Source organism: Filicampus tigris, chromosome 5 (assembly GCF_054856515.1).
Source record: "Filicampus tigris isolate MCC_2025a chromosome 5, RoL_Ftig_1.0, whole genome shotgun sequence".
NCBI lineage: Eukaryota > Metazoa > Chordata > Actinopteri > Syngnathiformes > Syngnathidae > Filicampus > Filicampus tigris.
In genome coordinates this window covers 13,305,671-13,330,179 of record NC_141221.1, presented here as the reverse complement: position 1 = coordinate 13,330,179, position 24,509 = coordinate 13,305,671, and the positions used below count along the sequence as shown (strand labels likewise).

The 24,509-nt window shown below is 38.9% G+C and overlaps 2 protein-coding genes across 5 annotated transcripts in view; one reads left to right on the top strand and one right to left on the bottom strand.

The window, feature by feature from the left end:
- Positions 1 to 7,523: 7,523 nt before the first annotated feature.
- Positions 7,524 to 10,907, bottom strand: tmem167a (transmembrane protein 167A). The gene is made up of 4 exons (XM_086031642.1): positions 10,762 to 10,907; positions 9,615 to 9,724; positions 8,462 to 8,496; positions 7,524 to 8,341 (listed from the first exon to the last, which is right to left on the bottom strand). The coding sequence occupies exons 1-4, from the start codon at positions 10,762 to 10,764 to the stop codon at positions 8,271 to 8,273; spliced, it is 219 nt and encodes a 72-aa protein (XP_085887768.1). The 5' UTR covers positions 10,765 to 10,907; the 3' UTR covers positions 7,524 to 8,270.
- The window catches only part of LOC147147341 (DNA repair protein XRCC4-like), a 25,698-nt gene continuing 12,041 nt past the window's right edge, over positions 10,853 to 24,509 (top strand). For 3 of the 4 annotated variants that reach the window (XR_015086930.1, XM_086031639.1, XM_086031640.1), the window contains exons 1-3: positions 10,853 to 10,972; positions 14,553 to 14,711; positions 16,242 to 16,444. Coding sequence is in view for 3 of the 4 variants with exons in the window: in XM_086031639.1 (XP_085887765.1) it covers positions 14,573 to 14,711; positions 16,242 to 16,444 (342 nt within the window). In the remaining variant the exon portion in view is untranslated. Of the gene's footprint in view, positions 10,986 to 14,552; positions 14,712 to 16,241; positions 16,445 to 24,509 lie in introns of all 4 variants that reach the window. The other variant, XM_086031641.1, reaches the window with a different exon arrangement.

The window sequence follows — 24,509 nt, the reverse complement described above, 5'->3', positions numbered from 1 at the left end:
TATAAAATAATGGTTTTTTTTTGTTATTTAAAACATACAGCATGTATTCATAACTCCATAAAGCCTACAAGAACACCAGAACTTTACTTAATCAGAGGCACTTTAAATGGTGGCAGGTGTGTGCCATGACTCCCATCTAACATGAGTTTGAATGTGACATTTTGAATACAACCACATCCACAGTTGTAGAAGGGTGAGTACATTTGTGCTATCACCTGATGTCCTCTATTTATTTATTTATTTATTTATTTATTTATTTATTTATACCCACTAAAATTACATATTAAGTAACTATCAAACCAACCATACAATTAATTGCCAACTAAATAAATTGACATATCACATCTGATCAATAATAAGACATTGCCAATAACTTACATACAATGTTTATTTATGAAAATAGAAGAATACTGCATACTTTTTTCCAAAGTGGTGTTTTGAATGAATAATTAAGTCTTACTTTGGTGTCTTTCTGCAAAGTGTGTTTGGAAGCAGTTTCCGCAACTTTTGATCCCTTTCAGCACTGATGACAATGACAATCACTTCCTGGCAGCTTTTTTTTTCTTCAAAATAAAGTTTACACTGATGCAACAGTTCATTTATTATGAATACAATAGTTTGGTTTCTTCCTCGTTTAAATATATTTTTTTGATTGGACAATGCGGGTAATTTGTGTATTTACTGAAAGATTTTGGTTTAAGTTTGTAAATATAGTACAGCATTATGCTCTTTGAAATGTAACTTTTGTTATAAAAACAACAGAATGGGTTTAAATTATCAAAATGTATTACAATTTTCATGAAGTCCATACTTTGAATTGATTTACATGTATATTTAAATGGTAATAATAACAACCACATAATTGATTCAAATACTCAAAATTGAATTTGATTTAATTGATAATAAAAAATGGATAAATTGATCTTTGCTAGTATTTTAAAGCTTCATAATTAAACACGAATATGACTTTGATTTAAGTACATTTATTTTATTACATTATTAAATCATTTGAATTATCACATTTATTGAATGGCCTCAGGGCACTGATAGTGTAGTTGTACACACGCCTGAGTTGTGTGCGGGCAGCGTGGGATCGATTCCCGCTCAGTGACAGTGTCTATGTGTGCCCTGCGACTGGCTGGCGACCAGTTCGGGGTGTAGTCTGCCTTCGCCCATTGACGGCTGGGATAGGCTCCAGCAACTCCCCGCGACCCTGTATAGGATAAGCGGTTTGGAACATGACATGACATGACATTTATTTATTGAATAGTTTGAATACTAAGTTAAAAAAAGGAACTATAATATTTCAGCAGAATTACATTTTGATTTGCATATAGATTTTAAATGGTTACTGTTAATTTACGTTTTCATTTTAACACGAAATAAAAAGTGGGTCGTTCAGGTGCAACGTAAAACGGGCCACTGCCGCCTCCTTGTGGTCAATTAAAGAGCCAGCAAAAAAATCCCGCTAAAAGGCTAAACCAGGGGCGGAGCCAGAACGCGGCTAATGGGTGGGCCTGGAAAAATCAGGGTGGGCCTGAATAATTCTCACGGAGCACAATCCTATCCAGACATATCGTATATTCAAATAAAATGACAAACTGAATAATATGAAGTTCAGATCTTCCTTAGACAATCACAATTATGACATTCTTTATATTCAATAAAATACAAAACACAACAAAACACAAATTCAAAATTGATTTACTAATAATTTACTAAAAAGTATCAATTTTTTTCATGAATCTCACTGGGTGGGCAGTCTCTCAATCTGGGTTGGCCTGTGCACACCCAGGCCCACCCATGGCTCCACCTCTGATTTAAACATATCAACATGTTGGCATTAGGACAGAAAATTATAACCATACCAGAAAAATAAAAAATGATTTAATTATTTTAGTTTTAATATTGTGCCGATTGCGGGAACCCCCCGCTGTTTGTCTCTGCTGCATATGAATATATTGTTATTGTTGTTGTCGTCATGTGACTTAACTTTTCACGGAAACGCCCCACAATTACGCACTAAGGGCCACAAATTGCACTACTGAGAATCGTGCAAAAATGTTTTCTCTTGATGTGTGACTCACTAACCCTCCTCTCATGTCAGTCAAATTCATTGTGAGTCACAGCAATATGAGCAGATTTGTCACTAACGTTAATGTTCTGCATTTAGGTTTTACATCATCGGTGCATCCTACCTTTACCTTTAATAGGAAATGCAATTCCAAGAACGGTTTACTTGCTCTATTTAATGAAATCCAAATTAAACAGACACAGAAACATCCACTAGATATTGGGCCAACACTATCCCTGCTGTCTCATAAAAATACACAGGATGTGGACTCTTTCGCTGTCTTAGGATTCACCCATGAGCAACAGGTGCATGTTTCGGCAGAAATCTGTGCAATTGTGCTGCCAACACAGACAGTTCTCAGGACTGTTTATAACTCCCTCTTTGACACTGTTATCAGTGTCCCATAAAAGATACAATCATTTAAAGCATTTAAACGTTCACAGTATCAAGATCCCCATTTTCCTTGATTTAACTCACTTGTAAATCTAAAATCATTTTTTGTAGACACGGGTCAAATTGGAATTGGAACAGCTTCAGTGCACACAAACTTTGCGGCACCTGTACAAAAGAATAACATTTTGAGTTATTTTGAAAGGTCATCAAATTTCAGAATGAAACAATAACATTTATAAAATGCAGGTCAATTTATGGTTTCCTCTGTAAGTCATTTGGTGTGTACCAACTGATTGGCAAGCAGAGACACTGCTATTGTTTATTTTAAGGCCCCCCCACACACACAAAAAAAGGCCCGTATGTTTGTATTAGTCATTTCACCATCAATCCTAAATGACTGGGTGTGGTAAATGATGTATTGCAGTCAGACGCATGCCAAGTCATTTTTATATGAAATCTAACTGTGGATGCGGGTTCAGATGTGGAAATGCAGACATGTGACTGCAAAGTCTCATGACTTCAAACAAACAAAAATGGGGGAAAATATATAAATCAAAGTGAGACATCCTGCAAATGTTTGGTTTGAACACAAAGTGTCAAATTCTGCTAACCAAGTGGCCATTGTAATGGTTGAGAAAGCTGTTTTTTGCATGAGTCTTTGTTCATTTAGCAGCAACATTTGCAAGAATGGAAAAAAAAATGTAATTTAGACTGTCTTGAAAAGAACATTGTCATTATAGCCAGCGCAACTGTTCCAAAAACAAACAAACAAACAAACAAACAAACAAACAAAATGCTCAGTGATACTCAGTTTTCAATGACAGTTCATTTAATTTACGTAAATGTGTTCAGATGTGGCAAAAAATACTCACACTCTGTACTTATGGAGATATACACCTACAAAAAGAGACAATGATGATAGTAGTACTCATTTAACTCATTTACTTAAGTATAAAAGTACAGTCTGAAATAATAATAATAATGATAATAATAATATCAATAATAATAATAACTCTGATCATGGATAGATGGGAAGTTATATATACAATATATTGATCTTAATCATTATGTTGCCAAATGTCCCAAACACCCTAGCATTTTTTGCAGTGTGCTTTTTAATACAGAATATCTTTTTTTAAGTACAGTAATAATTTAATTTAATTAAAAGTAATAAACAGTTTAGGCATCATGATAATGCAGTGGGCGGTGTGCTGCTCTTCCTTTTGATCATAAAAAGAGAAGAATTAATAGTTGTTTTGCAGAAGATAAAGAATATATGCCTTTGAGTAGTGTATAACTTTGATTTTTACCCTGTAAGTTAGTTGATAACTTGCCCTGGACAGTTTTCTACAGAATATTACAGAAGACAAAGTTATTGGACCACCACATTTCCCCCCTCCTCAGATGAATATTTCTGAATAAAAAGGCGTCAGAGAGTGAGTAGTATTTACCAATGTTGTGATTATTAGTGGCCCAGGCCCCTGATGAACTGCACACTGTGTACAGTGTTTAACCAATCCGAGTCTCCAAAAGTCATCCATCACCGTCCGATTTCCTTTTACAAACTTGAATAACATTTGAAATGAAACATCCCCCAAGTAATTAACAGTGATGGTTTGTAAATTATACTCTTGTCATGTTCACACGTCATGGAAGCCGTGATTAAATACGACTAACTTACGCCAAGATTTGGAAACAAAATGTCTCAGAGTGAATGAAACATCATGAGTCATCAAGTTTCATATCTGGAAGTTGTTCTTGTATAAAAATCACAGCCATCATTTTCAACAAGCCAAACTTATATTTATTCCCTCTTGGCTGGCCATTTCCTAACCTGATATGTAGATGAAATGATCAAGACCATCCTTTGTACAAAGCATCTAACGAAGGCTGTTTTTTTTTGTTTTTTTACCATCTAAAAAAAAAAACTACACTAACCTGTATTATGTATTGTTTTTTTGAAGTGAAAACCTATAATCAAAACATGGCTTCACATACAATTTGTTTCAAATTTCAAACACACATTTTTAACCTGTTTACAAAAATATGAAATATCGAGCAATTTCTCATCGCATTAAAAGAGGAATTGATCCTTTTGTTGTCATGGTAAAAAAAAAAAAACTTTCTCACTTTAACCATTTGGTAATATTAATTGTTTTTCAAGCGGGTAATGTTATAAGCTCTGTCTGTATGTGTTTCCGCACTGTTTGTATTCAACTATGAGTGGTTTAAAGGTTTATGATTGCCGCAAAATTATGATAATTTCATTAGCCCGTCTGTGCGGCTTAATTATGCGTTAGCTAGCATTAAGCTAGCACACGTTCTTAAGACAAAGTTATGTATGTTTGGTTAAATCCACATGTAATTCTCTTTATGTTTCTTTAAGAATAAACTTCAATATTTAGGAATATCAGCAAACAACTTGATTCAAGTACCATTGGTTCATATCACGTTTAAGGTAAAGCTAACTGCCCATATTGAGAGGTGCTTCTAAAATGATAGTCTCCAATTCTTTGCAAGACCCGAGACATGTTTTGAGCATTCAAGGTGTCAGTCAGCCAGTACTTTTTAAACAATTTGTCACAGCCACAACTCAGGGTGGATGTGAAGCTAACGCTTCCATTTTAGCAAGACTCATCTTCCCAGTGTGGGTGTGTTATTTTCATTTCACAGAACCAAATCCTGTGGTCATAGGTGTTCTTCCCGTGGCCCCTCAACATCATTGCTTGAATATGTCAGCCAAGCTGCCAAAACAACTCCAATGATGGAACCACAGTGTCAAAATGCCACTTCATGGAAATATGAGCAAAATAAATACTTAAAGTTTCAACTTTTTAATGGCGATTCATCATTTCTCTACTGTGTTTTTTGGAATCTCTGACAAATGTGTTGCTGTTAAGTATTATTGAAATGTACTTTTGGGAGCACCAAACATTAATTTTTTAAAAAGACAATTGCAGACACACGAAGCACAGTAAATTAAAGTCATGGTCAAGTGACAAATTTCAAACAAAACATATTCATAAAGAAGCAAGAAGGCTTATTTACTAATTCACATGGAAGTGAATGCAAACAAATAAGCTATATTGTTTATGGTTGTGCTTGTAGAACTGTGCAGCATCATGACGGGGAGTTCTTTGAAAACATTTTTTTTTAAATGAAGGAGTGAGAACACCATACCAAAGGTCTAGCCACATATGGACAGAGCAATTAGCTTAGTGATGTCATTTCTGCTGAGTCACTTTTGTCACATACACACACACAAAACAACTCTCATATTCGCCAAAAACTCACTCATGGAAAAGAACCTCCTCACACAAAAAGCTGTCACACATACCAAAAAATATTTCATATTCACCTCTACCACCCCCTCCCCCCAAAAAATCTCAATCGCACTAAAAACCTCTCGCACATCCAAAAATCTTTTTCACACCAAAACCCTCTTATACTCACCCCTCCAAAAACTTACGCGGGCACAAACCTCTCCCATTCATCAAACAATTCTCGCACACAACAAAAAAGCTTTCATATTCACATAAAAACTGTCACAAAAAACTATATCACACATCAATCAACCTCTCACATCACCAAAAATGCTCACATTCACCCAAACCCACTTATAAGTCACACTCACCAAATGCCAACCAAAGCAAACTCTCACATTCACCCCCAAAAACTCACTCACCAAAAACTCGAACAGTAAATAGGCAGTCATATTGGCATTTTGCCATTATATAGCACAGCATTATCTTAAATTGTAACCGTATTTCTAAAGGTTTTGAACAAATGACCTTTGTATGCAAATGAAAAGAAACAGTATTAACAGAAATAACTGTAGCTGTTCTGCATAAACACAAGTTAATCCTGATGTAAAATACAAATAGTTACCAAATCTACCAACGCGCAGGGCTGATGTAAGCTTCCCTATCTTTTCCCTTTCTTCATTAGCAGAGACATGAAGGTGATTCGTTGACATGAGTATCTCTGCTGACCCAAGATAGAAACAAGATCTCTGAGAGCTTCCTGCTTCTTTGTGTCTCCTGTGCCTGTGTCATGGTCTGATAATCACGATTTTACCGGCAGGCATCACTTGAACTCGACCTGGCAGGGCCCAAAATGAACGCAGGCCAACGTGGTTCCCTAACAAGGCACGGAACATGAGGGAGTAACGGGATACAGACACTCATCAGGTATCAGACTATCAAAGGTGAGTGAGTCAACAAGTCTTTCTCTTTATTTAGGTCTCGTCGCTACGTGGGAAAGAGGAAAATATTTGTCTGGGAATGCTTCTGTTATCTGCTGAATTATTTCACTGACTGATGCAACAATGCTGCAATTTTAAGACCAAATAAGGAACGAAAGGCACATCTCAATAGATTAGAACAGCAGTGCCCAAGTCTGGTCCTCGAGAGCCCCAATCCAGCTCGTTTTACACGTTTCTCTCTGCTCCAACGCACCTGATTCAAATGACCAGCATCGTTATCGGGCTTCTGCGTCGGACGTGTGCGTTAATCATTTGAATCAGGTGAGTTGCAGGAGGGAGATGTGTAAAACAGGGAGGATAGGTGCTCTCCGAGGACCGGACTTGGGCACCCCTGGATTAGAACATTTATTTTCAAAGTGTGTTACATGGGCTCCCTCGATTGTTATGCAAAAAAACATCATTGCCCAAGTACAGTTCTCTTTTAGGATTTTTTTTTTTCAAATGTTAGGGTAAAAGAGGGTCTGAAAATGTCTGGTACTGAATGAGTTAATGGGCTGGCAGTGAATGTGCTCTGCAATGTTAATGTTTAACCTGTACATTTATATACATACGGTATACATAATCTACGATCAATTGCATCAACATCTGGTGCACTTGCATAATTGAATGCGATCCAAAACAAGAAACCTTTATTTCCCTTGGCAATTAGGATGCATTGCAGGTTCAATGGGCCATTTCTCTGCTTTTGTTATTTATAATGGTCCCCACCCCCCCCAAAAAAAAGGAACAGTTGAAGACTGAAATGTTCTTGCAGCTCTGGTAGATTTAGGAAAAGGAAAAAGAGTAGTACGATTAGCGTGTGGCACTGACTTTATTGTGTTTGGTTAAGTATACTGTCTCGGAGGAAAAAACAAACAAACTGGAATTACCATCAGGATGACGCTGTTCGTTTCCAGCTCTTGTGTTGGATCTCATTTGTTTGTGTGTAAAATACAGTGGCAACAAAATAAGTGGTCTTACTGAACATGTTGTCCGCTAACAGTCCGCGACACATTTGAGCGTTGATAGAAAGACCACACGGGAGGTTATCAAAAAGTCTCTCTCTGCGACAAGCAAGGGCTTGACACTTTACATCATTCTCCATAGTCCACTTGAGTCTGTTGTGGAATATGACGGTGATTTCTTAGATCAACAATGGGCTGAGGATGTTAATAAAACACACGCCTTCACACCCAACCCATCGACAAAGGCTGCCGGACAATTTAAATCATGTCAATGAAAAGTTGAAAACAAAAGACCAAATCCCTATTTTTTTGGACAACTGTTTTGAGACATTGGAATCGTTTGATGTCAGACATTGATTTAAGAACATCGATTCTCTCTGACACTGGCCCCACCCACAAGGATCCACAAGAATGGTATAAGGACAGACCTCCATGTCCACAGAGGAATGGACGTACTCTGGTTCATGACCACAGGGGGTGAGGGCATTTTCCACTTTGTACATTATCCAACAGCTACTGGAATTCTTGCTGCTTGTCCAGCAAGCTTGTCCATGTCTCTCATGTTATTGCCGTCTCCTTCGTCCTCTTTGGATGCCTACTGTAGGAACAGAATACTGAACGCCATGATGATACAGCAGCAAGCTACCCAAGGACTCTTCCGTTCACCTGAAGCAGAGGGATAATATTAAGATCCCTCCCACTCTTACACAATTGACTCCATTTAAAATTTTATTCAAATACAAAACAACTCCCGAGACAACGTGTTATGTAATAAAACGGTCTCACCTATTCTGGCGCATTTCCAGAAAATCCCTAGAAGCCTGAAAGATAATATTAAGAATTCAAATCACTTTTCCTGTTTTAACTATTTGCACATGCATCACCGAATGACTCACAGATTAGGCAATAAATAAAAGAGAACTCCTCCATAGTTTTCCATGGTCTGGTCGAGAGAAATTCTACCCATCTCCAAAACAGTTTGATACTGTTATTTTGCTGTTCAAAGTTGGATACACTCTGCTTTAATGCGGTTCCAGCAAGACCTCCATGAAGCGTACTCTGTCACCCAAGCATAAAATTCCAATCTTTCATTATAATATTAGGTTAGCTTAGCAATTAGCATGGCTTCTCCATCCGTCCCGCTGTTAATTACTCCTTGTAATCCCTTCTTGAGAATGATACTTGGAAGAAGTGTTTCTTATTTGCCGCCAAGGAGGCTGTGATTATTGACTTAGGAGCTAAACCGCGATGTCTTTAGCAGGCAGTAGTAGCAAGCCGAAGATCGTTGCTAAACTTGCTATAGCTAGCTGTTGCGGCGTCTCACCTCGACCTGCCGACTAACCGGCTGCAGGTGACATAAGCAGCCCAGCGAACCTTTTCAGGACGGTCTCTGCCATTCAATTATGAGAAAAACTTGTCAATTTGGTTATTTTTTTGTGTGTTTTGATTTGGCTCAAAGTAAAACCTGCTATGCTTGTGTAGTTTGAAGGTGTGCCCAGCGTGCCTTGAGGGCTCCTTTTTTATTGTAGTTATTAATAATGATGGGTTTGCTGTTGTTACATGATTCTTTCCCAAAGTAGCAGTATTCGTTATTTGCATTCACCCACCTTGTTATTTATTAATTTTCATTGACTGTTAGATGTAATTTTGCACTGTATGTTTCTAATGTAGGATTACTATGGATATGATTCTCTTCCCTGTATTGTTGTTCAGTCTGACACGTGATGATAGCTGCGTGGCACAAGACTGGTAAGTGAAAGCTTTTGCCCATAATATCGAGCTTCAACTGACATTGTTATTACACACGCTTTGTTGCAAATGACGATACACACAAACCTGTTCTATCGTTTTTGTGATATATACCATTATATAGCCTAGCGCTAGTATACAGTCTAAAGATGTTAAAGATGTAAATTAAGCACACAAAATGGGATCATACCCGGTCTTATTCTTGTCCAGCAGGCTGGGAGCCAGCGCTCTGATGTAGGCACACGTACATATCAGGAGAAGAATTACTGTGAGCAGTGACTGGAAGTTGAAAATGGCTGACTGCAAAATGACAAGAAAGCAGTACAAATTTAAAAATTATTCAGTTCAGCTGTGTCCAGACACATGCAAAGTAAAAGTGTTGGCAATTTGGGATTTATGACTTTAATGAATTATGGATAGTTCTCCCATGACGTCGCATATGTCTGGACACAGCCGCCATGTTGGAGGACCATGCGATGTTTTGTTCCGCTGCTTATTTATCACAAAATGGTGAATTTCTGTGCAGTTTTTAGCTGCTGGTACAGCAACAGTTCCTTGAAAACACGGACCATTATTTAGTATTGTGTTAAGGTGTCTGTGGTTAAAATTATGTTATTCTACGAAACTGTTTTTGATTTGGGGCATGCATTTGGTCGTCTGATCCCACGTGAACATGTCCATGTTTCATTCTCCTTCAATTATTATGCTAACAATCTTTGTGTGATGAGTGCCATCATAAAGAACAGTCAGAGGCATTTAGAGAAGGACAACATATCAGGTTAGTGGGTACATTGAATGATGCAATATATTAATCTAAACTGAGTATTGAAATAATATTTCGGATGCGTTGAAAGTTCACATTTGTATGCAGCACCTTCACACTCATTGCATGTGCTTTAAAAATCAGTTTATAACAAGAAGAGACCCCATGCAATACTGTTGCATGTGGTGGAAGCGTCCTCAATGGGACTATTGCAGCTACGTGGCACAGAAGAACACAAAACGGTGCTGGCACCCCAGCCGAAATAAATCAAGTTAGACATATGATCCATACTAAGGTACTAAAAGGCACAAGGTGTCGATCGGCGATGGATCGACCATGTTAAAAAAAGCAGTGCAACGTGATCATTTACTTTTATTTACTGGCTAACCATTTAGCATCATGTCTAGCGCTAGCCAGCTCCTTCAGTCCAAATCCGTCCAACTCCGCAAATAACGCATTAGAGGGTGTCTCAGTACAACTGCAACGGGGACCTAGTTATGCGTGCACGCTTTAAATCAAAATTAAAATTATCATTTAGCGAACACATATACCTTATGAACAAAAATATGCTTACCATTTTGACGCTTAGTCAACGCCACATAACACTTCCGGTCTTGCGTACTCAACGTCGGTTTGACGTAATGACGCAATGCGTGCCAAATCACGGTTGCTGATTGGCTGCGGAAACAAAAGTTGAAAGTGACAGCTTGAACAGGGAAACAAGCAAACAGTAAAACTTCATTTTCATACAGCCTTCGTTCGAACATTGGAGTGTTCTAATAACCGTGAGTCTTTTAAGTATGTTATTACGTCTAGCATAAAGCACACATTTCGACAAGTTTCTTTTATTATTAAATCACTGTTCAGCGACACTGGTCATTTCTAGTCGAGACGAGATGTAGCCTACAGGGGAGGAATGAGGACAGTTTTTCGAATTTATTTCCTGCAGAGGTGTCAAAAGTACAGTACTTTCAGTGTACACTATAGGCCAGATACGTAAGGCTTTGGTAGATGCAGATGTCAAATTGACCTTCTTAATTCCTTCTATTGTTATCGTGTCCGTATTGCGAAGGGGACAAAATAACTGTACACATTTTAGCTGCATACTAAATTCTCAAAGGACAATCACCAGTTCTACACTTCTGCAAAGCACAACAAAAATATTGCTTTATCAATTCATCTCTGACAATGCCAGTCATAATTTTGCATTCTTTTTTCGAGTCAGAATTTTACACACTTATTGAATTGGACAGGTAAACTAAATTGACAGGTAAGTGTAATTGCCCCGCTTGGCTTTTATTAGATTTACGAGGTGGAAAAAACTCTCATTCTATTTAATGTATGATTTTTTTTGTGGGTCGCAATCCACCTCTGCTACGCTTATGTGAGAACAACAATCAATAAGGACTCAACAATAATAATAATAATAAGGAAGTGGAGAGTAAATTTACGAATGCCTGGGAAACACACTTTGTCATAGTAGACAGAGCTTGAACTTGACCTGCTGCTTGTAGATGAATAGGGACACTGGGACTGTACTAAAAGTGTCTGTGGTTAAAATTATGTTATTTTACAAGCCTGTTTTTTTTTGTTGGGACATGCATTTGTGCCTGTGACCCTATGTGATTGTTCCCTTGTTTCATTGTCCTTCAGTTATTTATGCCATTATTATTTTTTTCATTTAAGGATGGACAAAATAACGGATTGGTTGATACAGTGTTCATTAAATGATGCAGTACTGTATATGAATCTAAAATGACTGTAGAAATAATATTTAGGGTACATTCTCACAAGAAATGTGTTTCTCAGAAGTTGCCTACCACTAGTGGCAGTGGGTGCCCACGTTTGGCATGCGAAGAATCACAGAAATTTATTTTGAAACTCTGCATTATGTTACAGTGTCTAATATATATACATTTTAGGAATAAATCCTCTGCCTCATTTAGATCCACACTTTGGCCTAGTTGGCTTCTATATTTTAATGTTGGCCATGATGATGGTACTTGGAGAGCAAAGTATTTTTTTTAAATGTGGTAGATGGTGTAAAAAGTTTAAGAACTACTGTACTTGACAATCTTGACTGCAATCCCCAGTCCAAAAATGTGTTCTCTGCTGTCCCAAGGAAATGTATTTAATCCATTGGCCATTTGGAGATGCACCTGATTTTTATGAGAATCTGAAAATAATCAATACAAGCTCCTTTATTACTTACACTATGTGTGTTACCAGCCCCAAAGAGAAAGTCCAGTGAAAGGACAGCTTAATTGTCACAGTCCTGCAATTGTACTCCACACTTCATCTAAGGCACGGAATTCTTCAAAATTGAATACTTTATCTATAACATTTCCCCACAAATATTCCCTTGCTTGCTTTATACTCCTGCGACCTAGCGTTGTGTTTTATTCTCTTTTAAGCTTGCTAAAACAACAAAAGACAATGGTTACACGTCAACTATTGTTGATCATTACACTCATTACACTCCAGCGATTCTGTGTGTATGCGCCGATGCAGCACATGGACAGATAGACTTCAGGATCCACTCTGAGGATTTTTGTGCAGCTTGACCAATCCTCGCAGACAGAGTTTTTTTTTTTTTTTTTAATTGGAATGTCCTTCTGTCATTACCACAGGGTCATCGACCCCGCACACCAGATGTTACAGTAACTAATGACTAGCTTTGCTCTGTTTATGAGGTTAAAGTTGAACCCTTCATCTCCCTCATCTCATTCGGTCCCTTCCTCTAGCCACGCCCCTTAGTGAAGCACACAGGGTCAATTTTTATCTGTTAGATTTTTGTGTACGGCTCTGTAGGTCTGTGTGCTTGTCACCGTATACAGTTAAAAGAAAAACGAAGCGTGCTGACACATAAGTTATTGCAAGGTGTCTAAAGGGACTCAGAGACAGCTAGCAACTCGGCTAACTGCCAATTTAGCCACTCTTCTTCCCTTCTGTTCCACTTTCTTTGCCCTATATTTAAGCAGGGAGGATGTCAAACTCACTCCCACTTCCACTGTAACCACTAATCACCTATTCTAGCCTGGACATCCGCAAGTAAAAGTTCTCAAATTATTTCACAGTAACTTGTTGCCAATAAACTCAATGGACATTAAGATCTGGCTGATCGAGGGCTGTACTGACCTCACCAGTGTCAATCAAAATCAAAAATGATGCTTTGGTAATTTAAGGTAATCAGAGCTTTGCTTGTCGTGGCGTGAGCTGTCAGTGGATTAATCTCTTGTAAAATACACACGTAATTGACATTTTATTTTAATTATTGCATTTCAAACTCATGTGTCATCACACCCGTCAGTGGCAAAGGTTTGCTCTCAAATTGGGCAAACATGAAGGCAATTTTGCTATCGTCATTTTGCCCGTAACAAGAGGTGCATCAATTAATCAACAACAATCGATTATCAAATGAATTGAAAAATAGTTTTGATATTAGATTAATCGTTTAGAGAACTTGTTCAACTTAAAATTTCAGCCTCTCGACATTAAATATTCTCACATATCTGTAGTCCTCCATTTATGCAGACTAATGGGTGTTGTTTTCTTCTCAGAATAAGACATTTCAACCATTTGCAAAATATCATCTTTTATTTTAGGCAACAATAATCAACATTATTGCTGATTTTCTGACAGATTTTATAGATCAAACCTGCAACTGAATCATAATTAATTTACATTTTATGTATTTTTTACACTGTCATTTTGAAATAATGCCCTGCTTTTGAATAAAACATGCAAATTAAAAAAAAAAAAAAATCGGATTCATCATTTAATCGACAGATTACTCCATTATTAATATCTTTAGTTGCAGCCCTACTCTTACCTTTGTCCTACAGACCGACATGCCAGTAGAACCATGTGTAGTTATTCTTTAAGTGTAAGCTTTTTATATAAAGAATATCAATCAAATTCAATAAATTCTCAAGAGGTACTTGTGGTAAAATGCTAAATTCACGGCATTTACATGAATATAAGGATACAGTATATGAGATCTGGATTTTTCAACTGAATGAAAGATGCTGAAGTGAGGCCTTATTCCACTTATTGCCACATGTATTTACTTTGCTGGTGGTCACTAGGCAGGCTTCACTCCCAACACAAAAGCCTGCCAAAACCTGATTATCTCCATGTGTTCCCAATGACTCAAGGAGACCCCCATTGAAACACACACAGAGGCTTTTATTACCAAATCCGAGAAGAAAACAATGAGGCATTTTTAATGTAACTAAAAGATGAACGCAGCGTTAAGTTGCAACATCAGACTGAAACGGGTCCTGTCAGAGTAGCTACTGATGCATCCCAATACTGTGCACATGATTTGTGTTATGCAATTCTCGTGTCTTCACTTGTCTGCAGGTGAAGGTGACACATGCGGCATGAGCGGTGCGGTCAGACAGATCACTGTGGCCACAGAGCCAGGCATCCCTTATTTCCTGCGAGTTGACTTTGCCGGCAACCTTAGCGCTGGGTTCACGCTAGCTCTCTCCGATGGCGTCTCCGCGTGGAATGGAGAAGGTAAATGTGTCCATTTACCACTGACCTTGACCACTGCAGATTTCAGCTCACATCCACTGATTTTGCAAACAAGCTACCAAGCTTACAATCGGCTTCTTTCTTGACAATTGTGCAGATGAAATAAAAATCAGTTGTTTGCTTTTAAGAAAATTCTACAGTAGGCCTACAGTGTATGTGGCACCTCATAATGTTTTTCTAATGTTTTTTCTCTTCGATAACAACACTGGTGGTTGCAGTGATTTGGTTATATGTGCAGGGATCAGTCGCCAAGTGTGTGGCGGGGAGTCGCCACACTCTTGGCGACTTGTATCTTTTCATGGGACAAAAATTTGACCCCTTGCTTGTAAAATTGATTTTATATTTACTAGTGCTGTCAGGCGATTACACATTTTTGACAAATTAATCGCAAAATCTTCCATAATTGATTGCGATTAATCACATTTTTCAACTGTGAATTTTCTATGAAGCTTGTAACATATTTATTTGAGTAAAATCTTGTAATTGATGTGGGGAAAAAAAAGTGTATTTTGCTTCAAAGACTACTAATAGCCTTCTTTGGTCCTTGAATATGATTTTTTCCCTCTGTAAAATAGGAAGTAAATACAACTGAGTTAACTGAGTTATTTTTTTTAGCGCTTTATAAAATTTAAATTCATCTCCAAAGTTAACCCTTTAACTTTGACAGCCTTAATATTTACCAGTGTGTGATAAATGTAGGTAAATGGCAAAAATGGTGTAAAACTAAAAATACTCTTTTTCTTAATTTGAAACATTGATTTCAGATTAATAGTCCATTCATTAAATTCAGTTTGAAATGATCTATTCTGTAGTTCATAATGTGATATAAAAAGTAACTATGAGGATGGACTTGGCCCACCGTCATAATTGACCTGGAATGTGTGCATGGAAAATCAGTATATAACAGTTGGCTACAGAGGTCTTGGGACCCCCAATCTGAGAAGCACTGGTTTAGAGTGATTGCTAGATCACCTGCTCTATCAGTCAACAGACTGGCCCAACTGTTCACCTGCACCTGTCCAATAATATTGAGACTCTTTAACCTGGGGGACACAAGTGAACTTGTTTTCCCGTCATCCCTTCACCTTTGTGCTGAAGTTTACAGGTGTAGAAAGTAGATGAAATTCCACAAGGACCGTCTTTGTCCGTGCACGGCGTGTGTTGAGGCTGTGTGTGCCTGCCATAAGCGCAGTTGTGTACCTTCTGTGGAAGGACACCTGGGAACAGAAGTGCTCCTTGCTTTTCGATTTCTGTCCATCTGCGGCGCTGTGGCTGCCACAGTGTGTGCAGACCCCTCGCTCACTGTGTGTCCGCGTTTGATGTGTTAATGGGGACCCTCGGCCCTCGCGTGTGCAGCTGTGCAACAGCTGATGACATTCCCCTCGGCTTCCCCGCATGCTCCCCTTGAAATCGTCTTTCGCGTAAATTCATGGCTTACGACGTCATTTTTATTTGACACTTGCTATTGTCCCTTTGGATAATCTTGCAAAAAAATGCTTTCGTTCTCTCCAGTTTCAGAAGATGAGGTTAGGAGGGAGGCCAATGACATGGAGGTCCCGATGGAGAGTTATGTCGCGGATCTTCATCAAGCACTGATTGGCGGTGGACAAGGGAGAGGAGGCGGGAAGAGAGCCCCTGACCTAGACGTCTATTGTTTCGAGCTCACTCTGGATCGCCATCAATTGTCTTATCACAAAATGTGTGCCGGCAGTGCGGTAAGACGGCAATTTGAATATACACAATATTAACCCTGTAAAGCCCGAAGCATTAAATAACTGACCAAAAAGTCACCTTCTTTAAAAATTGTAGACTCCTTTAGTGGTCCTTCTGAATAAAACAAAACAAAAATAATTCTAACATCAGTTTCCCTATATGAATTTCAATGTGTATGGTAAATTTCGAATGGTAAATGGGCTGCCACTTATATAGCGCTTTTCTACCTTGGGTACTCAAAGCGCTTTACACTGTACCTCATGTACCTTCTGATGACGCAGCATCAGGAGCAACTGGGGGTTCAGTAACTTGCTCAAGGATACTTCGACATGGTCTCAATGGCCGGGGATCGATCTCACAACCTTCGGCTTGGGAAACGACCACTCTACCACTGAGCCATGCCGCCCCGTGTATCATATACTGTGCCCACATAAACAGGATATATTAATTTCCATTAGTGGGCATTCCATCAGACTGACGGACGCCTGTTTTGCTGATGGTTGACGAATGATGGGACACTTTATAAAAATGACGGACTAAGCACTGACAGAAGTGGGTTTTCGTCCGTCAATCGTCACTAATCGAGTCCGTCGGCGATGGCAGTCAGTCCGTCACCAACGGACGCCCGTTTTGCTGACGTTTTTTGGATGGACCGACCGACTGACAGACGGACTTACTGACACGACTGACTGACCAACTGACGTTTAGCATTCGGTTCGGCATGAACAATGACGGACTGACAAATGACGGACTGGTACCTAGGCCGCTGACGGATGACGAATAACGGACCAGCCAAATTTTTTCAAATGCCTGCCTCTATTATTATCATCAAATTTCCTTTAGCATGGATTTCATAGTATACATAACATCTGCCTTCTCACAAACAAATATATCGCTGCTATCCTGTGAAAACAAACAAATATATCGTTGCTATCCGGTGAAAAACACTTATTTCCATTTTTTTTCAATTTTCTTATTTTTACGTGAATGGTGTTTCCGCATTGCAGACATCGCATTAACGTGAAAATGAAAAACATTCCAAAATTGGACACAAGTGTTTTTCACAGGACAGTGACGATATGCTGTATAAAATGGTTACTGAATGTATTTCATTCAGGCACAGCACCTTCAAACTCATGAATGTAACCGCTGGTGGCACATACTGTTATGCATGGTAAATATCTTGTATAGTTAAGATTATACTGCTCACATCTGGTTGAAAAATGACATTGTTTGCAAATCATGGTTGTTTCCCTGCAAATTATCTGATGTGGACGCTCACATACAACACACTTAATTGAACGGATGGCTTACAAACAATTCAGAAGTGCCCCCCCCCGAAAAAAAAAAAGACCATGGTTAGAAAGCTGTCATTGTTGGCTCATTGCTTTTCCCTTAAATTCCTCAACATCCTGTGCCTGCAAACTCAAACCAGCATTGTTCCCCAGGGAGAAATACATGCAATGGTATAGCTTTTTTTTACGGGGTGAGGGGGTGTTGTTAAGAAGATAAGGTTTTTACAGTCTACGTTATTGCAGAAATAGAAAAGCCCCTTTCCCCCAGGTGGCTTTGGACAAAGGCACATGATAGAAATCATTCTGTTTGTTGCCAGGAGATTGTGCTCTAATAGCCGCAGCTTGTAAATGTTTCAGCAAAAAAAGTTTACAGATTCAACTCTGCTTAAATAGCAAGGTGCAGATAGTTCCTAAACAGTCCCTCACTTGAACATGCATTAGCTTGGGTGTTACCAAATGAGAGGTATGTCGAGTGAGCTTTCACATGTTGGGCACCTGTGCTTCTTCCACTGTTCATGGTGACTAGCAGGTTTGACTGCGTGCTGTACTTGCAGCGGATTTTAGTGTTATTCTTGTTGAGTGCTCTTGCCTCTAGGGTGCAGGTCACCCTGGCTCTCAAGATGTCTGTCTCGGCAGAGGCGACCAGAAGGCGAAAGCCGGGGGCTTAGGGACACCGTAAAGGACCATAAACCCCCGATTTATGGACAGGACGTCCTAATCTACCTGTGTTCTACACGAGCTGATTAAAGTATTTTCCCTTCTAACTCCCTCTAGCTTTCTCTATGTGTGTGTGGTCCATGTATGTAAGTGCGCCAGTGCATGTTTGTGAAACCTTTCTCAGGGAAACAGTGGCGTGTGTGTATATATTCGTCATCCGTCAGCAGCCTGGGTAACTGTCATCCGTCAATCCGTATTTTTTTTTATCCGAACCAAACTGTAATCGTCTGTCGGTCATTCCGTCGTGTTATTTTATCGCTTCCATCAGTAAACATCAAAAGTCCACCAGTCCGTCTATCATCAATCCGGGGAAAAAAAAGTCCAACAGATGAAAAATCCATCCATTCATCCAACCAACCATTATCTGAACCGATTTGATTAAAATGGTTACTGGAGTGCACTATGTACATCATAATATATATACAGTATATATACACTACTGTTCAAAAGTTTGGGTTCACCAAGAAATGTCCTTATTTTTTTTAAAGAAAAGCAAATTTTTTTTCAATGAAGATAACATTAAAGTAATTAGGAATGCACTCTATGCATTATTAACATGTCAAATGACAATTCTAGCTGCAAATGTCTGATTTTGGGAGCAGTATCTACATCGGTGTATAGAGGCCCCTTTCCAGCAACTATCATGCCAGTGTTCTAAATGTACAAGGTGTTTGCCCATTGCGTCAGAAGGCTCAAGGATATTAGAAAACCCTTGTGCAATCACAGCTCTCTTCAGAAAACAGGACAGCCGTGATTGGTTGTTACCTGAGCCCTGAGCAGTTGTGATGTCATTTTCAATCGACAGAAGTGACAAAATGGCTGCCCCCGGAGATGGCTAAAAACGGGTGGATTAACTCTTATTCCACAAACAAAATATTTATCAGAATGCCTTTTTTCAACTAGTAGGCTTGCATAGAACATATCGTCGCTGTCATGTGGAAAACGCTTATCGGTATCTCCAATTTTGGAAACTTTTTAAATTTTCACTTTAATGCGATGTCTGTAACGTGGAAACATGATTCATGTAAAAATAAGAAAATGAAAAAAGGAGAAAGGAGGTGAGTGTTTTTCACATGACAGCGACCATATTCTTGAAAAAAATATGTTTGGGTTGACTTCCCTTTTAAAGCCTCCGATGGCTGGAGTATGTCCCATTGTGAGTCTTTCCATGCCATGATGGGAGGCGCTAGCTCACAAGCTAACAGGCACTCTTCTCGGTGGGTCGGTGTCGGTGTCGCAGCTTGTAGTTTTCGTGTAAGTAAAGACAGAATAAAAACTTCCAAGATTATTTTTTTTTTCATTTTTTATTGTACAGTTTCCTCCCTGAATGACTGTGGGAACATCCTTGTTATCAGGCATGGCCTGGCGACTCGATCCGACCCTGCTTCCTGCTCTTTATCTAGCCCCACGCCTCCTGACGGCGCTAATGTCTGCTCCATGCCCACACTTCCTGTCCTAAGCACGCGTGCTCACTTTCTACTACTTTATTCTGTCATCATGCCACTCAGTGTTATCACGCTTACTTCCCTTTCATTGCAGCATAGTGAATAGTGTTTCTATGACATGTAGCTGTTAATTCACATATACGCTAAGTATTTGTATGTCAATGCTCTGACCCTTGTGGTATGTGGTGTTAAGTCCGTGTATTGGCTGTTATGACAAGCAAAGTATCTTTTACACCGATACGTCCGCCCCTTCTGCTCTTGTTTGACCTCATGCTCTGCTTTAGCTGTCTGGCGACACACAAAAACAAACACCGGACCACACATCAGACCGCATTGTAATTTTAAGAAATGAACCCACATTTACATATAGATATACTGCTCATTCTAACATTTAGCGCTGGCCATAATGTTAGGTACAACTTGGCAATAATGACCTCAAATACAAGACATGTATAACAAATTTGACTTTTAAAATGTCAATACTTTTTAGTTTTGATTTAAACCGTCAAAGGCTATTAATTTAATGTGTATAATGAAGTTGTAGTTCAGTGGTGTAGAACTGTGCTGCACCAAACTGATGAGCCATGTTAATGCTATTTTGATACATTGAATGAGTCAAAATGACATAATCAACATATTGCTGAAGTGTACTTAATAAGCATTCTGAGTGTGTGCGTGTTTGTTCAAGTGAAAAGGAAGACATGATTTTTCATGAACAAAACACCTCTGATTATCATATGTATAGGTAGGGGTTTCTTCATTCTTTACCTTTGTCTTGTATTGATTCTAGAGAATCCTGCATTGTTTTCATTGTGGAATGAATACATAAAGAAGTGGCATTAGGCCATGGATCTTTAAACCTCAGTAAGACCTCCCACACCTTAGTAGAAGCAGACTGACCTTTAACGTTATCTTTTTGTCTCAGGGGAGAAGCAGATGCTCAAGAAAATAAATAGAGTATTCTAGGACCCCTTTCTTCTTTCCACAAAGACCTAAGATCAATAACAAACAAATTCCATCTTCCTCGAGCACAGGGCTTGTTTTTACTTTTAGATGCATTCTTCCTCTTTTAGGGTTTAAAAAAAAAAAAAAAAAAAAAAAAATCTCTCTCTCTCTCTCTCTCTCTCTCTCTCTCTATATATATATATATATATATATATATATATATATATATATATATATATATATATATATATATATATATATGTATTCATTATTATAATACATAATAATTATTTTATTATTATTATTATTATTATTATTATTATTATTATTATTATTATTACTAGTGTTTTTCTATCCATGCCAGTGGCATATAATGGCAGGTATAACAAATAACTTCTATTCACTTGGATGGAAAAAGGTACAACCAACCTGTGTGTCCATCTGTTGCTGTTCATCAGACAGAATAAGTCATGGTTCCCTGCAAATACATCAGCTTTGTGTTCAACTATAAAAGCCTGAATTTCACACTGAGTAAGAACATTAGAGTCATTAGAGTCTGTTCATTAAGCTTCACTAAATCGTAATGGATATATTTTATTTCACTGCTTAATATTACAGCCCCACTGAACTTTACATGATCCTCTTTTCACATACTGTAGCTGATTTATTGCCAAATGATTTACTTGACTACTAGATGACAGGCAGCAGTATAGTTCAGGAGCAGATTGATGGAAGATTATAGCGGGGATGAACGTGTTTGAAGCAGCTTGTAAATTATAGATGCAATTATTCTAGATACATAGTTGGCTTGCAGTAGTGTATAGCATGTAGTGTGTGTGAACTGCCTTGGTGTCTTAAATCAGCTATTCCTCTTACTGGGCTTCCACCAACCAAAGACTCATTGTTTGGTATTATTTAGCGGAACAACTTGCACAAACTGAGTCACAACTCAGTGTCACATGTATTTCCCCTGGAGAGTCTGCACTGGATCAATGTGACATTCTTATGTTGCCCTGACTTTTATGAGTTTCTCTGAGCACCCTTCTTCTTAGATCTCGGGTGGTCTCCCGATGTGTTATTTCCGCGAACAATACTTTTTTATTTATTGATTTGGTTACCTAATTTGTAAAATTGCTGAACCCTTGTTGCATTCAGGCAAGCCGGTGACTGCAGCAATACCCATGAAAGAAAAGTAGACTATAAGAAGAAGTGAATGGGGGGATTGGATGCAGCCTTTGTGAATTGATTGTAAATTTGGACTGATATGAACAGTCACTTGACTCCACTTGTTTGAGTTGGGAACAGACTTTAATGGACCTTTGTTCAGTGTGGTCAATTTGGTCATTTGTAGTCCTGAATACATCATTTATTATATTTGTATTTTTCAGTTATCATCATGGTGCATTGTAGTATTATATTCCCTCTAAGGGCAATTCAATTTGTGCTCTGCTTTGTATTTTTTTTTTACACACCACAGAGAAAGTGAGACCACACACATGCAGGCATGCAGGGAGAAATGTCAGCATGAGGGGGCGCACATGGGGGGTGAAGTAGTGACTTCACACCTGAGCTGAGTTTTGGGGGTTCCAGCACCTAACTAGGGCACCTCCACAGTAGTCAGGATGCAGCCCAAGTGCTTTAGATTAGAACAGTGAATCTCACCCGCATTTTATTTTTGTCAAAAAACACTTTTATAGAAGTTAATAGTAAAACAATGAATAAGTCAAAAGTAGCCTTTGAAAACATGTCGTTTGAGAACATTTTAAACCTAACAACACATGCCTGCATGTTCAAAGAGCCTTTTACCGTATTAAGAGACTAAGGATGAACATGACAAATGACAAATGTTGCAAACTACCACAACCCGCTGACTGAGGATCTACACAGACATACTGTATACAATATGATAACAAACTCCATGTACAAAAATGGATATACTGCAATAAAATGCGCAACCTTTTATGAGCCAAGACACATATTTACCTTAGAAAATAATCTCACGGCACGCCACCAAACAAAAATGTCACAAAAATTGGGTACACGGGTGAATTATGTACCTTTGGCCATCTAGTGGAAGAGCATTCAATTGCGCTGCCTGCCACATACATCAATGGCATATATAAATGAACGAGATATAGAAAGTAATGTTATTTTCCAAATAAAACTGTACGTCAGATTCCGCGTCGTCAGATTACAACAAAATTGACAAATGTGTACCAAAGTTGGAACGAGCCGTAGTCCATCACTGACCAAAGCTAACAGGGTAAAACAACCAGAGGTGAGCATCGTCTATCCGTCCATAACTTCGGCCAGTATTTCAGGCCAACCCACGTGGTCCCAGTCCGTCCCTCCTCAGCGACAGCCAATCAGCGTTGAGAACATCATTTTCAAGTCACACGCTTGGGCCGCACAAGCGGACACGCCAACAAATAAAGAACAATAACAATAAAAACAGACACACATGCACAGCGTGGTGATCGGTGAGATAAAAACAATATAGGGCACATGTCATTGCGTCCGTGGGACGGAAGGTATGCGACACTGTTTTATTTTTCCTTTATTTGGTTGCGTGTGACGTGCGGCACCTGCATGTGACACGGCTGGGCTTGCCTGAAATACAGAAGAGAACTCACAGACGGACTAAAAGCACTTACGAATGCCCACCTCTGAAAACAGCCGTAATTTTTATAGTAAATATTTCTCTGAAAAACACATCTAGACCAATAAAATAAAACTGTCCACTGAGTTCACTATGCGCTGATTTGAACCTGTCATTTTTTAACTTCCTGTCCGTGACCCACCCATAGTGGGTCTGTGACACGCTTTTGGGTCCCGACTCATCAGTAGAGAATCTGTGCTTTAAAAGGTTTACTACGAGAGAATAATTTAAGAGGGTGTGGGAGCTGATGGAAATAAAATCTTGAGGAGAAGTGGACAGATTGAGGCATACTGTTTTAAAACTAGATGAGTGAGCAATGTGAATGTCTGTTGGTGACAACATTTTCAGCAGTGGAAGGGAAAACAGCTGTGTGGCTTGCCAGGACAAAATCGGCCCTCGAGACAAATGACATGTATTTTATGAGTGCTTTTGAAGATGGCATCTTTATTACAATGGGACTAAAACTTTGACACAGCCTAGTTAGGATTTAGCACCTCATCACCTTCTGCTTTGCCAGTGGATCGCAGCCTGCACCTTTTGTGTGTGTTTTTAGTGGACATATAATGTGCTCTTGCAGGAAAGCGGAAATCCAGATCTCCATGGCAACGAGCAAACAGCAGTTTGTCAGTTAGTTGAAGCGACAACTTTATTGAGAAGGGGATGGTCATTCATCATCAGGGCCCGTTAGGCCATATCAGCAGATGCTAAGGGCGCCGGGGACTCCAGAGGGCGCCAAAACAGAAATAAGGATGAAATAAATCAACTTCAATACCAATTCCATTAGTTTCTATCAGCTCTTGAAATGGAAGATAGGCCTATAGATTCAAATGCAAAGCAATGTTCAGTTACTGTAATGCATAAAAAACTTCCAAATAAGTCGGCGACGACTCACCCGATTCCCCTCCCAACTACCTCCCTCTGCTGCTCTCTTTTGGCTGAATGCTATCTCTGCCAGACTTCATGCTAATGGCTAATCAGTAAATCAAACAGCATTTTTAATATGTAG

What these genes read in the sequence shown, in the direction of transcription:
- tmem167a (XM_086031642.1), bottom strand. An exon ending in CTGGACAAGAATAAGACCGG is followed by an intron (nt 8,497 to 9,614) that starts GTATGATCCCAT and finishes ATTATCTTTCAG; the next exon opens with GCTTCTAGGGATTTTCTGGA. An exon ending in CTGGAAATGCGCCAGAATAG is followed by an intron (nt 8,342 to 8,461) that starts GTGAGACCGTTT and finishes CCTCTGCTTCAG; the next exon opens with GTGAACGGAAGAGTCCTTGG.